General features: G+C 41.5%; 1 protein-coding gene across 2 annotated transcripts in view; it reads left to right on the top strand.

Annotated features, from left to right (window-relative positions):
* The window catches only part of psmd5 (proteasome 26S subunit, non-ATPase 5), a 31219-nt gene that overhangs the window by 690 nt on the left and 12700 nt on the right, over positions 1-17829 (top strand). For both annotated transcript variants that reach the window (XM_043720433.1, XM_043720434.1), the window contains exons 2-6: positions 8078-8222; positions 8983-9096; positions 10294-10422; positions 15677-15786; positions 17121-17263. In XM_043720433.1, coding sequence (XP_043576368.1) covers positions 8078-8222; positions 8983-9096; positions 10294-10422; positions 15677-15786; positions 17121-17263 — 641 coding nt within the window. The remainder of the gene's footprint in view (positions 1-8077; positions 8223-8982; positions 9097-10293; positions 10423-15676; positions 15787-17120; positions 17264-17829) is intronic.

Raw genomic sequence — 17829 nt, 5'->3', positions numbered from 1 at the left:
GGGGGGTGAGGTGAGTGGGAGAGAGAAGATTGCAGATCACAGGCAGTGAGGAGTGCAGTTTGTTGGATATAGGAATGTATTGGAGATGTTGGGGGCAGAGGTGAAGTTGAGGAAGAGAGATGGGAGCTTGGGAATTTATATTATTTTAATCAACCTGTTTGAACATGTTATGATCCTACCTATGGGGGCAAATGACACCTTCTGAACCAGTGTGGCCACTACTCCTATACTGAAAGCACTCAATGAGGAGAGTTTATAAACTAAATAACAACTGAAAGAACTGCAGATGCTGTAAATCAGAAACAAAAATAAAAATTGTTAGAAAAGCTCAGTTGTCTGGCAGCATCTGTGAAGAGAAATCAAAATTAATGTTTTGGGTCTGGTGATCCTTCCTCAGAATCTGTTTATATACTGACCAATTTGTGACCAACGTGTTCTCAATTTGCAGACTATTTTCACTATTTTGTATTGTTGTGATCACCTCTCTGGAGACAGTGCTCACAACAGGTATTCAGATAACTGGTAGTTTTTTCCAAGTTTATCTTAAATGTTGAACTTGCATAGCAAGTGCGCAGTATATGCAACATAAAGCACAACTGAAGGGACAAGGCATTTACAAGCTGGCAGAATGGTGTGGGTGGTATTTAATATGTAAGACAGTAAATGGGTGTTTTTGAGATTTGGCTATGTAAGTTGTAATCAATTCCAGCAGCAGCAATTAGATGTGAGAGACCCATGGTGCAATGTGTGAAGATGTCTTTGTGACCTTGTTAGTGCTTGTTCTGCCAGCAAAATAACTGAAGTCAATTATTGCCTGTTTATGCTGTAAGCTTCAGGCCTGTTGATTCAGACATAACTGCATTTGTAATTTAAAATTAATCTTTATTCATGGGCTTTGAATATGCCAGCAAACAGCAATGTAATTATAGCAGTGAAAGGATATTACACTCCCTATCTGCTGTAGGCAATTAAACAAAAAATAATTTATGGAATGTGGATGTCACTGGTTGGGCTAACATTTATTACCTGTCCCTAGTTGCCCTTGAGAAGGTGGGGGTGAGCTGCCTTTTTGAAGTGCTGCAGTCCATTTGATGCAGGTGGACTCTCAATGCTATGAGAGGGTTCCAGAATAGTGGCCCAATGATGTGGAAGAAATGGGGGTGTGGTGGTGAAGCTATACCCATGTCCATCTAGATGGGAGTCATAGTCATAGAGTCAGAGATGCGCAGCAGACCCTTCAGTCCAACTTGTCCATGCTGAGCAGATATCCCAACCCAATCTAGTCCCACCTGCCAGCACCTGGCCCATATCTCTCCAAACCCTTCCTATTCATATATCCATCCAGTGTTGTAACAGTCTGCGGGCTCAGGTCTGTGATTTGAACTGGTTTAAACAGATTGAATAGATTTTGGGGTATGAAAAATCCCAGGAAATTTAAACACTTGCAAGTTAGTGTCTTAGATCTTTAAATAAAACGTGGATGAGACAAAATTTGTTTAATTTTGGTGACTTGTGGTTGATTGAATTCAAAGTGAGAGAAATGGCTCTTAAAATTGCTAAAGAGGTTCTGGGATTTGAAGATGTTTCTCAAATTTGCCAAGAAAGTTTAGAAGGAAAGAAAAAGGCCATACTTTTAGAATTAGCAAATAAGTTAGATTTGGGTTTAACTAAGGACAAAAATAAAGTTGAAATTGTAAGGGAGTTACTCAAACACTTGCATGTGTCGGAGAAACAGACAAGTGCAGTAGAAGTAGAAAAACATAAATTACAATTGACGAAAATGGAGTTAGAAGATAAAGAGAGAGGGAGGAAAAAGAGAGAAGGTTCTTGGCTGAGCAAAGGGAGAGAAGAAAGGGAAAGACAGATGGGGAGGACTAATGCTATTGTACATGAAGTAGACATAGGGGATACTGCTCCGATAAAACAACATCCCTATCGGCTAAATCCTTTCAAAGACAGACAGGTCCAGATGGAGGTGGAGGCCACGCTTGACAAGGACATTATTGAATCAAGGCAGAGCGAGTGGAGTTCACTGATCGTCTCAGTTCCCAAACCGGATGGGACTCAATGACTCTGCATGGATTATCGGAAGGTCAACGCCGTTACAAAATCGGACTCCCATCCAATCCCTAGATTGGAGGACTATATCGAGAAAGTTGGACAAGCCAGTTACATCACCAAGTTGGTACCTGCCAGTAACCACACATTATCAGAGTCAGTGAAAGAAATTTCTGCAATTATAACCCCAAATGGGCTATATCAGTTTAAAGTGATGCCCTTTGGAATGAAAAACGCATCTGCCACATTCCAAAGGCTCATGAACAGAGTTGTGGCTGGGTTAACAAACTGTGAAGGCTTTTTGGACGATGTAGTGATCTCTATTAAGTCCTGGAAAGATCACATGATACAGTTGGCAGAGCTGTTTGAATGACTACGTGAAGCAAAACTGCTGATTAAATAAAACAGAATTTGCATAAGCAGAGGTGACATAACATCGGTCAGGGAAGGTTGACCCCACGGGACGCAATGATGAAGGCCATCGAGGAATTTCCATGACCAACCTCAAAGAAAGAGCTGCTTTGATTCCTAGGACTCAGCGGATTCTATCGGAAGTTTATTAGATTAGATTCTCTACAGTGTGGAAACACGCCCTTCGGCCCAACTAGTCCACACTGACCCTCCGAAGAGTAACCATCCTAGATCCATTCTCCCTAACTAACGCACCTAACACCATGGGCAATTTAGCATGGCCAATTCACCTAACCTGCACATCTTTGGATTGTGGGAGGAAACCAGAGCACCCGGAGGAAACCCACATAGACACAGGGAGAATGTGCAAACTCCACACAGACAGTCGCCCGAAGCTGGAATCGAACCTGGGTCCCTGGTGCTCTGAGGCAGCAGTGCTAACCACTGAGCCACCGTGCCACCCCAAACTTCAAATTTCAAACTTCCAAACTTCAACAGTGTAGTGGCACCGTTAACCATTCTGCTGAAGAAGAACACAAAGTTTCGGTGGACAGAACCATGCCAGGAGGCATTCGACCATTTGAAATCTATATTAACCACCAAACCAGTTTTAGCTGCACCAAACTTTTCAAAACCTTTTAAAGTTACCATTGATGCTAGTGATATAGGAGTTGGAGCTGTACTCCTGCAGGAAGATGAGGATGGGATTGAATTGCCAGCTGTTGATCTTCTTTGAAAAGTAACCATCCACCAGAGGAAATTCTCCACGATCGATTAAAGAACTATTGAGTTTGGTACTGGCCTTACAACATTTTAATGTGTATATCATGAACAATGTGTCAGAGACAGTTGTGTACACTGACCACAATCTGCTTACATTCTTAGAACGTTTTAAAGACAATAATATGAACTATTTCGTAAGTCTTATGTTAGACTTTTAAGTTAAAAATCATACATGTTGCGGGTCAGAAGAATGTAATTGCAGATGTATTATCGCAGATTTAACTGAGTTTAGATGAAATTTGTCTTTATTTAATCTTATACAGATAAATGGGAAGTAGTTAAGGTGAACTTAAAGTTATCTGTATGTTCGAGTAATGTGTTTAAAAAGTCTTTTCATTATGATAGTTCATTTTTTCTTAAGGAGGGAGGTGTTATGAAGATGTGGGTGAACTTTGAGAGTAAAATCTAGCAGTGACAGCACCAAGTGTTCTCAATAAGACACAATGTAACATGTGCTCCAGCTACTGGGATAGCTACTTGCCTGTTAACGACAAAAACAGATTCGAGTTAGGCCAATCGGTTTAAATTATACCCTGAAAAATACCAAATACCAATCAAGTTTGAATGGAGTATATTGACAATCTTGAAAGCCAATGACACAGTCCCATGCTTTGGGATATAAGACTGGGGAAAATTGAACACTTGGGAGGAGAACTGCCACCACGCCAACATCCGTAGATTGCTAGTCAGAACTCTCTGAGAGGTACCTGTCTAGAGAAGGAGTTTGCCCAGAGAAAAACCTCAACACCGGAGAGCCAGTCTACCGACGAAGATAAAGAGAAGATTCGACTGCTGGCTGGTTTTAAAATTTCAGTTTTTCTGTAAATCTTAATTGGGAGTTTTATCGGACTAGTAGTATAAGAGGGGAAGGTAAAAGATAGGTTATGAATAGTTGTTATTATCCTCTGTTATACTTTTAGAAATGAAGTTAACTTTACTTCAAATAGTTCTTGACCATTCGAATGTTTACAGCTTGCTGCACAGGATAAACCTTTTCTGTGTTGTTGGTTTTAAATTAAGCAGGAGGGTTTACTCCATGTCGTTACAATGGTGCCATTGAATGTCCAAGAGCAAACATTCAATTCTCGTATTGGAGATGGTCAGTGCCTGGCATTTATATGGCACAAGTGTTATTTGTTTATTTCGGCCCAAGCCTGGAAGTTGTCTAGGCCTTGCTGCATTTGAAAATGACCTGCTTCAGTTTGGAGGAGTAGCACACAGTGCTGAGCATTCCCACTTCTGACCTTAGGGAAGGTCATTAATGAAGCAGTTGAAGATGGTTGGCTCCACACGTGCAACCATGTTCCTATGTGCCAGCTATAACACCAGACAGAGGAGAAATTTCCACTTGTTTTCCATTAACTCTGGTTTTGCTGATTATTTTGTAAGCCTGATGCCAAGGAGAGTCACTCTCGCCTCATTTTTAGAATTCCAATTAACTTTATTCATGTTTCAGCCAAGGCTGAAATAAGGGCAGGAGCTGAATGGGCTTAGAGGTACCCAAACTGAGCATAGGTGAGCTTTTACTGCTAAATAAGTGATTGCTTGAAAGAATAGATTAGAACTCCTACAGTATGGAAACAGGCCCTTCGGCCCAACAAGTCAACAACACTGAGCCTCCAAGGAGTAATCCACCTAGACCCATTCCTTCTACCCTGTATCTACACCCCTGACTACACATTCCTGAACACTATGGGCAATTTAGCATAGCTAAACTGCGCATCTTTGGACTATGGGAGGAAACCCGAGCACCCGGAGGAAACCCACGCAGACAACACCCCTGACTACACATTCCTGAACACTATGGGCAATTTAGCATAGCTAACCTGCGCATCTTTGGAGGAAACCCGAGCACCCGGAGGAAACCCACACAGACACTAGAAGAATGTGCAAACTCTACATAGACAGTTGCCTGAGCTGGAATTGAACCCGGGTCCCTGGCGCTGTGAGGCAGCAGTGCTATCCACTGAACCACCGTGCCTCCCAAAGCACTGTTGATGACCCCTTCCATCATTTTACTGATGATGGAGAGTAGACTGATGGGGTGGTAATTGACTGGGTTAGATTTGTTTTGTTTTTCTTATGTACGGGGCATATCTGAGTAATTTTCCACATTGCTGGGTGGATGCTAGTACTGTAGCTGTACTGAAACATCTTAGCCAGAAGCATGCAAGTTCTGAAGCATGAATCCTTTGTACTATTGCTGTATTGTTGACACGGCCCATCCCCTTTGCAGCATTAGGGCCTCCAGCTGTTTCTTCATATCCTGAGGAATTAATCTAATTGACTGAAGACTGGTTTTCAGTAATGGCAAGATGAATCATCCATTTGGCACTTCTGGCTGAAGATTGTTGCAAATGCTTCAGCTTTAACTTGTGCACTGATGTGTTGGGTTCATCCATCATTGAGGATGAAGATATTTTTTGAAGCCTGTACCTCCAGTGAGTTGTTTAACTGTCCACCACCATTCACCACTGGGTGTGGGAGGACTCCAGAGTTTGGACCTGATCTGTTGGTTCTGGAATTGTTTTGCTCTATTTTATTACTTGTTGCTTATCCTGGCATGCATACAGTCCTGTGTGTAGCTTCACCAGCATGGCACCTCTTTGGGTATGCCTACTGCTACTCCTGACATGTCCACCTGCACTCTGGTGTCGATCCCCTGGCTTGATTGTAATGGGAGAAAGGGCTTATGTCGGGCCATAAATTTGCAGGTTGTGTTTGATGGCCCTCAGCACCTCATGTATGCCTAGTCCTCATTTACTAGATCTATTCATAGTCTATCATATTTAGCACAGAGTGCCCCACAAAACAAATGGAGGGCATTTTCAGTATGAAGATGAGACTCTCTCGACAAGGACTATGCAGTGATCACTCTTACTCATACTGTCATGGATAGATACATCTGCGACAGGCAGATTAGTGTGAATGAGATCAGTAGGTTCTGTTTGGTTCTACTGGTTTTTTACCACCTGCTACAGACTCAGTCGAGTAGTCCTTTTCTTTAGGACTCTACCAACTCAATCAGTAGTGCTGCTGCTGAGCCACTCTTCGTGGTGGACATTGGCGTTTCCCCAACCACTGTCATCCTCACCGAGAGTGGTGATCAACATGGAGGAGTCAATATTCATCAGCCAAGCAGGTGGATGGGTAGGACATGGTAAGCAGCAGAAGGTTTTCTCTCTGTGATGACGTGAGATTTCATGGGATTTGGCATCCATGTATGGACTCCCAGCACGATTTCTTCCTAACTTTTGTCCCACTGTGTGGCCATCTCCTGCTGGGTCTGTCCTGCTGGTGGGACAGACAAACTCAGGGATGGCGAATGTTTAGTCTGGGGCATTGTGTGTAAGGCATGATTTCACAGAATCTCTACAGTGTGGAAAGAAACCCTTCAAGCCATCATGTCTGCACTGACCCTCCTACCAAGTCCAAGCCCCTTAGCCATCCCTGTAACCTGTGAGGCAGCAGTGCTATCCATAGAGCCACCATGTCATCTACAGTATGAGTATGACTGAAAGTTTAAATATGATTCCATGGATCTAACTCTTAGGCTGTTGCCTGAGTAGATTGTCAGGAAGCTCTCCCAATTTTGGTACTAGCCCCCAGGTATTAATGAGGAGAACTTGGCAGGGTCAACACAGTTAAGTTTGTTTGTTGTTTCTGGTGTCTTAGTTGATGTCAGATAGCCTGTCCAGTTTCATTCCTTTTTTTTTGAGATCTGTGATTAGCTGTACCTAGAGGTTTGTTTCTTCACTGGAGGTTTCATCCAACTCCTTGTTTGTTTCTCTTTTACACCATTACTGTGTGCAGCAGTTCCCTTCTGCTCACCTTTTTACATAAACTTCATTATGCAACTCTGGTCTTGCTTGTTTGATACACTTCAGTCCTGGCAGTAAAAAAAATCAATAAACATCGACTACCTGTCACCGAGAACCCCTTTCCACACCTTGAAAAAGACGTCTGCTTTTGGAAGCTATCCAGTTATTCCAGATATTGATTGACTGCACAATATTGTGGTTTTAAACTAAATCATTGTCCTAATCACAAAGATAAACGTTCACCCGGTTTCAATATGCTCAGTGGCCTTTCGACGAAGCATTGACATTATTACATTGTCAAGCTCCATCAGATTGATTCTCTCTATGCTGGTTTCTTGCATTCATCTCGTGATCTTTTTAAAATATCTCTCAATTGCAATTTATGGAACCTTCCTGTCTATAATTAGCAGCAATATCTGCATAACAGTAATTATACAACATTTCAGGTCGTCTTACTATGAGCAGTACTGTGTAAAGATCTTTATTCCTATTGCTTGTATCAGTTGGAGACTTCATTTGCTATGAATTTTAATCATTATATTTACTGTTCCCTGAGTTTACAAGTTTCTACTCCATTGTAAATCGTAGTTTATGTTTTTAATGTTTGGAATGATTTTGGAAAATTGAGTTTAATTTATCACATTTAATAATCTGTGGGCATAAGAAACTCAGCAAGAAAACAGCTATATTTTGTTAAAGTCCAAATTGATAATAAGTTCCACTCAGGATTTAACCCACCATCCATTGTGTGACCTAATCCTAAACGATTCAGGCAATCCTTAATGTCTTCTGGCCATTCAGGAACAGACTGTAAATACTTTCTTGTCGCTACACCCAAATCCCAAGGGCAAAGGAAGCTCAAAAATGATTCTACTGGGCATACAATATTGTTACATTTCCCTAAGATTTGTGCTTTTTTTTTACCAGTCAACTTTCCAAGTACGTTGTCTGTCCAGTACAATTTTTATTTTATTTATCAAAATCCAATTATCCTCTTTGTTCAGGGAGCAGATTGATACATCTGTTGCGATTCTTGATCGACTTCTGCAAGCTTTGGATCCGGTCTACCTGGCTCAAAATTTCAGAGTGGAACTGCAAAAAGGACTTCAGCATTCAGATGATAACGTTAAAATCCTGGCAATGTCCCAGGTAAGGTGGAAGTCTGATTTTCTTTTTTTGTTCTTACTGTTTTCAGTTGCAACGACCCAAATCTGGTTATTGCCTGAGCTTTCAGCAACTTACACTTTGGGCCTTCGTTGCTTTTTGTTTTCCATTTCATAAAATGTCTGGTGAAATTAAAGTCAATATGCGCACCCGCAAACAATGACTGAAGACTTTGAATATAATACAATATAAAACCATATTCGATGTTATTTCAGACAAATTAGTTTAATTCAGTCTAAAGTGATTGTCATCATGCACTGAAATTAATGAAAAAGGCAAACAGTTCTCCACTACTTAATTCAGGGCAGTTACTTTTTTTTCATATGTATTGAATTTTTCATGACATTCACCATGCAAACAAGCATTTGTGGAATTTATTTATTTGCTGGATATTGGTGTTACTGGCTGGACTCAACAAGCCTGTGCTGCCTTTCTACTAGACCTGAAAATACAAACATATAGATGATTAGAGTTGATATAGGCCCCGCCCTCCATGATTGATGATGGATATGTGAATGTATTTTTGTTTTTAGTGTCATTCCTAACAGTTTAACAACAATGCATTGAGCATTTTATGAAAATTTGCAGTTTGAAATGTGCTTAATGAAGAAGTCCACAAAGTCAGGGCAGTGTGCTATGGATGGCACAAACTAACGTTGAGGCAAAACTGCATGTTTACAAAACGTCTCTCTTTTTCAGTTATAACATTGTTCCTATTGGTCTTTTACACTGTTAACTTTTCCAGATTGGACGAATTGTTGAAAATACAGACGCGGTGCCAATAATTCTCAGCTCGCCCGAGTTGCTTAAAGAGATGATTCATAGCATTGGTGGAAAGAAAATATCTGTTGCAAAAGAGGTGAGATACAAGCCAAGTAATTACTGAGGTACTCTGAAAGCTCTTTGGTGTCCTGCATTTCACCACAAGGGGCAGTGTTGTCTGCTGGCATGTTATATTGACAGCCTATGTCAAAAATACATTTTTTTAACGAGACAAGCGTGTTACTAATTCTTTGATGAAATCATGGAAATCTACAACATAGGAGGAAGTCATTTGGCCCATTTTGAGTCCTTATGGGGTATTTGTCAAAGTAAATCCTGAATAAATCCAATACTGTATTCTCCTTCTGCACTCTGTAGTTTCCTATGCTAGTAAATGTTAAAGCACTGCAAAGTGATGATTTGGCCGAAACTGCTGAAGGAGTTTTGGTAGGCAAGTTGAGAATCAGGAGGTTGACATCTGAAGGTAAGCCCACTTGAGCATTTTGTTGCAGCTGAATTAAAAGACCTGGGGACATTTTCAACAAATATAGGATCAATGATTTATCTTCACTGGTCACATATGAGACTAATCTTTCAAAGAAAGATTCTGATGATTGCATTGCAAGTTGACTGGTGCCAGTTGCCTTGTGGATGCATTTTTAATCAGTTTTTGTTTTATTTCCTGTTTCTGTTGGTAGGTAACCTTTGAATTTTGTATGATAACAGAATGCTTGGTAGACGCTTGCCACTCCAATGGCTTTTCTACCCTTGCTCTGCTATGTCTTTACTGATGCCAAGTCCCATTCACTCATCAGTCGTGCCCTCATGGACAGGACTCATGGCTCCTAGTCAAGCAAATTCTAGATTTTAAAATTCACTTCCTTGTTTTCAAGGCCTTTCAGTGCCTTATACCTCCCTAGCTTCAAGCTCTCCAGCCCCACAAACCTGAGGTACTTGCACTCCTCTAACACTGAACCTCCTGAGTACCCTCTATTTTGAGTACTTGTAATTGGTGGAACTCCAGAATTCCATCCTTAAACCTCCTTGTCAGACACTTTATGCAATCTAACTCTTTGACCATTTCTCCTCATATATGGATCCGTGTCCAACTTTGTTACATAATGCTCCAGTGGAAGTGCCTTCAAATAACCATTACGTTAAAGTTACTGTGTAAACACATGCAAATATTCTTGGCATTATATGCAGGCTTTTCTTGTCTTGGGTGATATTTTCTGCACCGATCAAGGGAGCAAAAGTCAAAGTAATAAATTTATTGATATTTCTTTCTCACCAGGCAATCAAATCCCTTTCAAGAGTTTCCCAGAGTAAAGCTGGACTTGATGCATTGTTTATGACCAATATGCTACAAGATTTGAAAGATGTCATGGCTACCAATGATGTGGTGCGATACAGGATCTATGAGGTATAGTGCATTTACTGGAATTGTGTACCTTGTGTACACTCCTTCCGATAATATTCATCACCACCTATATCTTTTTTGTTTTTAAAAATATATATTCTTTTGATTTTTTTTTTTCCACAACTAATTTTGTATCCTTCAGTTTATAGTTGGTGCCAATGGTTGTCTTTATTAAATAGCACGCGTCACTTATTACTTTTCATCATTCATTGGTCATTTGTCTCTTAATTCACTAGATGTGTACAGCTCCCTTTTTAGATTGTCACATATCAACACTCTGTTAAGTAGATGCAAAAAAAAAAAGTAGGTGATTTCTTAAAGTTTATTTTTGTTTCTAACTGGAGTTAAAACATTCCCTGAATGCTGATAACATTGACTTTCCAACCTTGATAAGAGGACAGAGAGAGGACTTTATAGAGCTACCTCGAGATGTTCATCGTTAACAAAAGCAGTAGTGCAAGAATTCAAGTTTAGTTAAGAAAAGTTAAAATACAGAGAACAAAAAATCTCATTCTGAGGATAATGAATGTGAAACAGTTGGAGTGGAAATGGAGGGTTTCAAAAGTGATACTTCAAAATAAATTCACAGTCAAGATCAATGAAAGAAGCAGGCTCGATGGATGGAAATGGTCTTGCTGCATATTTCTGTATATCACACCCTCATGTTTAAATACTGCAGAAGCTTTGCTCCTTCCTGTTTCTGTGACCACCTATATTCTTCCAACTCTCTTATCTCCCACTTCCTCTGCTGCATCGTAAACTGTCGGCTGGAATTCTCTCACATCACCCTCTCCTCTGAGACATATCTTAAATCTAGCTCTTCATCTAAGTTTTTGGCCCCTGCATGATGCTCCTTGTTTGATTTAACATTGATTTTTTTGACTGATTTTGCTTCTGTTGAGGGCCCTTCAACATTTATTTCTAAACTTTGTAAGTATAAGTTCTTGCAATAGTCAGAACAAGTAGGGTCATTCTTTGTTTGTACTTTCTACCTGTAACATTGTAAGCAATATAAAGAGGTGAATTTGGAACAATGCTTCAGTCTGAAGTGTGGCAGAATGTCAGAGGTTCCAACTAGTGCCTCACAACCTTTGGATTGACGTTAGGGAGCTTCTGCATTGGTTGGTGTCATAGGTGCATACAGTTTAGTGGAGATAAAAGTACCTTTGCTTTCGTAATGCCCCTCTTGTTGTGATATTGAATCTAAAGTGATTTGAGTCTTCTGTTTGTCAAAGTTTTCTGTTCAATCTTGCAAAAGAAACTATTGGTTATATTGCAGCTGTTCGCATGCAGATTTTTGGCGTTTTCCCTTTTTTTTATAACTGTTCCATGGGATGTGGATGTCCCTGACATCACTGCTTTTTATTGCAAGTCCCTAAGTGAACTGACAGACTTGGTCATCGCGACCTACAGCATGGAAACAGACCCTTTGGTCCAACTTGTCCATGCCGACCAGATATCCCAACCCAATCTAGTCCCACCTGCCAGCACCCGGCCCATATCCCTCCAAACCCTTCCTATTCATATACCTATCCAGATACCTTTTTAAATGTTGCAACTGTACTAGCCTCCACCACTTCCTCTGGCAGCTCACACACACACACACACCACCCTCTGCGTGAAAAAGTTGCCCCTTAGATCTCTATTATATCTTTCCTCTCTCACCCTGAATCTAGGGGCTCTAGTTCTGGACTCCCCCACCCAGGGAAAATACCTTGTCTATTTACCCTATACATGCCCCTCATGATTTTATAAACCTCCTATAAGATCACCCCTCAGCATCCAACCCTCCAGGGAAAACAGCCCCACCCTATTCAAACTCTCTCTATAGCTCAAAACTTCCAACCCTGGCAACATCCTTGTAAATATTTTCTGAACCCTTTCAAATTTCACAACATCCTTCCGCTAGGAAGGAGGCCAGAATTGCATGCAATATTCCAATAGTGGCCTAACCAATATCCTGTACAACCGCAACATGATCTCCCAACTCCTGTATTCAATACTTTGACCAATAAAGGAAAGCATACCAAACGCCACCTTCACTATCCTATCTACCTGTGGCTCCACTTTCAACGAGCTATGAACCTGTACTCCAAGGTCTCTTTGTTCAGAAACACTCCCTAGGACCTTACCATGAAGTGTATAAGTCCTGCTAAGATTTGCTTTCTCAAAATGCAGCACCTCACATTTATCTAAAATAAACTCCACCTGCCAATTCTCAGCCCATTGGCCCATCTGATCAAGATAGCGTTCTAATCCGAGGTAACCTTCTTTGCTGTCCACTACACCTCCAAGTTTGGTGTCATCTGCAAACTTACTAACTATATTAACTACACATCCAAATCATTTTATATAAATGACGAAAAGCAGTGGCCCCAGCACAAATCCTTGTGGCACTCCGTTGGTCACAGGCCTCCAGTCTAAAAAGCAACCCTCCACCACCATCACCACCACCCCCTATGTCTTCTATCTTCGAGCTAGGTCTGAATCCAAATGGCTAGTTCTCCCTGTATTGCATAAGATCTAACCTTGCTAACCAGTTTCCGATGGGGAACCTTGTCGAACGCCTTACTGAAGTCCATATAGATCACGTCCACCGCTCTGCCCTCATCAATCCTCTTTATTTCTTCTTCAAAAAACTCAATCAAGTTTGTGAGACATGGTTTCCCACGCACAAAGACATGTTGACTATCCCTAATCAGCCCTTGCCTTTCTAAATACATGTACATCCTGTCCCTCACCACCGACGTCAGACTCACCGGTCTATAGTTCCCTGGCTTGTCCTTACCACCTTTTCTTAAATAGGGGCACCATGTTAGCCAACCTCCAATCTTCCTGCACCTCACCTGTGACTATCAGTGATACAAATATCTCAGCAAAAGGCCCAGTAATCACTACCCTAGCTTCCCACAGAGTTCTAGGGTGCACCCGATCAGGTCCTGGGGATTTATCCGCCTTTGTGTTTCAAGGCATCCAGTACTTCCTCCTCTGTAATATGGACATTTTTCAAGATGTCGCCATCTATTTCCTTACATTCTGTATCTTCCATGTCCCCCTCCACAGTACATACTAATGCAAAATACTCGTTTAGTATCTCTCCCATCTCCTGGGGCTCCACACAAAGGCCACCTTGCTGATCTTTGAGGGCCCTATTCTCTCCCTAGTTACCATTTTGTCCATAATGTATTTGTAAAACCCCTTTGGATTCTCCTTAACTCTGTTTTCCAAAGCTATCTAATGTCCCCTTTTTGCCCTTGTGATTTCCCTCTTAAGTATACTCCTACTGCCTTCTAAGGATTCACTCGATCTATCCTGTCTATACCTGGCATATGCTTCCTTCTTTTTCATAACCAAACCCTCAATTTCTTTAGTCATGCAGCATTCCCTACACCTGCCAAACTTTCCTTTAACCCTAATGGGAATATACTGTGTCTGGACTCTCGTTATCTCATTTCTGAAGGCTTCCCATTTTCCAGCCGTCCCTTTACCTGCGAACATCTGCCTCCAATCAGCTTTTGAAAGTTTTTTGCCTAATTCCATAAAAATTAGCCTTCCTCCAATTTGAACTTCAACTTTTAGATCTGGTCTATCCTTTTCCATTACTATTTTAAAACTAATAGAATTATGGTCGCTGGCCCCAAAGTACTCCCTCAGTCACCTGCCCTGCCTTATTTCCCAGGAGTGGGTCAGGTTTTGCACCTTCTGTAGTAGGTACATCCACATACTGAATCAGAAAATTTTCTTGTGCACGCTTAGCAAATTCCTCTCCATCTAAACCGTTAATACTATGGCAGCCCCAATCTATGTTTAGAAACGTTAAAATCCCCCACAATAACTGAGGTCTCCTTACAAATTTATTTCTCAATTTCCCATTGACTATTAGGGGTCTATAATACAATCCCATTAAGGTGATCCACCCTTTCCTATTTATCAGTTCCATCTAAATAACTTCCCTGGATGATTTACCAGAATATCCTCCTTCAGTACAGCTGTAATGCTATCTCTTATCAAAAATGCAACTCCCCCTCCTCTCTTGCACCCCCCCCCCCCCCGTCTTTCTATCCTTCCTGTAGCATTTGTATCCTGGAACATTAAGCTGCCAGTCCTGTCCATCCCTAAATCACATTTCTGTAATTGCTATGATATCCCAGTCCCATGTTCCTAACCATGCCCTGAGTTCATCTGCCTTCCCTGTTAGGCCCCTTGCATTGAAATGAATGCAATTTAATTTATCAGCCCTATCTTGTTCTCTGCTTTGTCCCTGACATACAGTCAGGGACAAAGCAGAGAACAAGATAGGGCTGATAAATTGCATTCATTTCTCAACTGTACCAGTCTCAGATTGATCTCGCTTCTTTTCTCAACTGTACCAGTCTCAGATTGATCTCTTTCCTCACTATCTCCCTGGGTCTCCCCAACACCCCCAATCTTACTAGTTTAAATCCTCCTGAGCAGCTCTAGTAAATCTCCCTGCCAGTGTATTAGTCCCCTTCTAATTCAGGTGCAATCCTTCCCTTCTTGTACAGGTCACTTCTAACCCTGAAGAGATTCCAATGATCCAAAAATGTGAACCCTTCTCCCCTGCACCAGCTCCTCAGCCATGCATTCATCTGCTCTACCCTCTTATTTCTTTTCAGAGGGTAGTTAAGAATCAATCACATTACTTTAGGTCTGGAGTCAAGACCCGGTAAAAATGTTTCCCTCGCATCAGTAAACCAAATGGGTTTTCACAACAATTTAATGACAGGTTTCATGATCACTAATACTAAAGTTAGTTTGCAGTTCCAGATTTTGTATTCAATTTGGATTGCACCGGCTGCCGTTCCGCCTACTCTCGGTCATCAATTTGTGCCACTCGTAATAAACTACAAGGAGTTGTGTTAGCTTTCCCTCTTCTCTGCCTGTCCCTTTTGATCTAACTCTCAAACTGGGCTGCACTAAACCTTCACTGTATGCAGCTGTCATCAATAATGTGGGAGAATAGGCCAGTGAAATTGACGTGGAATCCATGGTGTTCGTAGTTATTTAGTGGCACCATGTTATATATATCGTTTACAGCTTTAAAGTATGACCTTAGAGTCAATAAGCACATTATTGTATGCTAATCGGGAGGAAAAAAGGCTGCATTATTTAATTTGTTGAATTGCTGCTAAGAAGTGCAACTTATTAATCTAAATCTATGGCCCTAAATAAATATGACTATTCCACATCCTAGTTTGACAGCATCATTAAACTGCGTTGTGTTATTGCCTTGCAGCTTGTGGTGGAAATCTCATCCGTGTCGCCCGTCTCCTTGGATTATTGTGGCAACAGTGGTTTGATCACTCAGTTACTCTCTGAGCTCACAGGAGATGATGTTCTGATCAGGTGAGAATGTTCAAAAAATGATTTAATTTCAAGGAATTTTCAGTTATTAACTCAGAGCTGTGGATGTTGGTATCTGTTACTTGGATGCATGGTTGGGCCATCTTTCTTGGTTGTATGGGGTCACTTTCTCATTCTGGGCCTGAGCTTTGGACTGATGGAAATGTACTGTTTTTACCTGGCCTGGAGGATGTATGTCTGCAGATCCACAATTGGAAACTGAGTTAAAGCAGGGCTCCATGCCAAGTGGAAGAGGAAATGGCAATGGTGAGCGAAACGTCGATTCTCCTGTTCCCTGGATGCTGCCTGACCTGCTGCGCTTTTCCAGCAACACATTTTCAGCTCTGATCTCCAGCATCTGCAGACCTCACTTTCTCCTCAGTAAAAGTGACCATTGATTGTCAAGCTTGATCACTGACATCCTTGAGAGAAGGAAGTCAGCTGTCCTTGCATGATCCAGCCTACGTGACTGCAGGCCCACAGTAATGTGATTTTTTTAACTATCCCTCTAAAACAGCTTAGTAAGCCACTTGATTCAAGGGCAGCAAATGCTGGTCTTGCTGGTGGTGTACACAGTCCATAAAAGAATAAAGGAACCAAAATTGTTGCTGAGGAGAAATAGAACCATCCGTCTGAAGGTTTTTCTGGCACCATGCAAACTCGCAACAACATGGAACTGTATCACCATTTTGTCATGAATAGGCAATCTCACTGCAAGGGTGGGAGGATGGGAATGATGCATTGGTGCAGCGGGAGTTAATTTATGGCTCTGGCAAATGAGATACGTTATTGGGCCAGATTCATCATGTCTCTGACCTGGGAGCGTTTGCTTGCACTTAGTACCCAAAATAGAAAAATATTTTCCTTAAATTGCGAATCTTCTTGCCTTTCTAAGATTGCCCTCCACATTCTTTGCCCTCCCTTCACCAACCTCTATGAAAAACATATGCAGCCTATTGACCCATCACCCTATTCCCATTCCTCAATTTTGAAATTCTCACTTCTTATTTTCAGATCTCTCCATTGCCTCACCACTCCCTATTTCTGTAGCTTCTTCTAACAACACAACCTACCAAGTTCTTGACACTGCTCTAAATTGGGCCTCTTAACAATCCCCCGCTTTTGTCACTCTTCATGTGGCATCACTTGCCTAGGCCATTTCTCTCTCTCGCGCTCTCTCTCTGTTAAAAAGGCTAATTGACCTACACCTAAGTCCTAAGTTGCGACACAGCTCATGTGAATCACGTTCGGATGTTTAATTGAATAAAAGGCACTCTGTAAATAAATGTTGCAGTGCCTGATTCAAAGAATTAAGAGTCTTTTTGGTTCACTTTCAGAGCGACTGCTATAGAGATGGTCACCGGACTCGCTCAGAGTCAGCATGGTCGACAATATCTTGCTCAACAAGGCATCATTGATAGAATCTCAAATATGATCATTGGTGCAGAGTCAGATCCTTTCTCAGGCTTTTATCTACCAAGTAAGTAAAGGGAATTTGTGTGTGGAGTCTGAGGAGGTAGGGGAAGCCCTAAATGAGCTTTTTGCTTCTGTATTTATGAAAGAAACGAACTTTGTAGTGAATGAAACCTTTGAAGAGCAGGTGTGCATGCTGGAATGGACAGAGATAGAGGAAGCTGATGTGCTGAAAATTTTGTCAAACATTAAGATTGACAAGTCGCCAGGCCCGGACCAGATTTGTCCTCGGCTGCTTTGGGAAACGAGAAATGCAATTGCTTCGCCACTTGCAAAAATCTTTGCATCATCGCTCTCCACTGGAGTCGTACCTGAGGACTGGAGAGAGGCAAATGTAATTCCTCTCTTCAAGAAAGGAAATAGGGAAATCCCCAGCAATTACAGACCAGTAAGTCTCACATCTGTCGTCTGCAAGGTGTTAGAAAGGATTCTGAGGGATAGGATTTATGACCATCTGGAAGAGCATGGCTTGATTAAATACAGTCAACACGGCTTTGAGAGGGGCAGGTCATGCCTCACAAACCTTATCGAGTTCTGTGAGGATGTGACTGGAAACGTTGATGAGAGTCGAGC

This window comes from Chiloscyllium plagiosum, chromosome 30 (genome assembly GCF_004010195.1).
Source record: "Chiloscyllium plagiosum isolate BGI_BamShark_2017 chromosome 30, ASM401019v2, whole genome shotgun sequence".
NCBI lineage: Eukaryota > Metazoa > Chordata > Chondrichthyes > Orectolobiformes > Hemiscylliidae > Chiloscyllium > Chiloscyllium plagiosum.
This window is presented reverse-complemented; position numbering and strand designations above follow the sequence as displayed.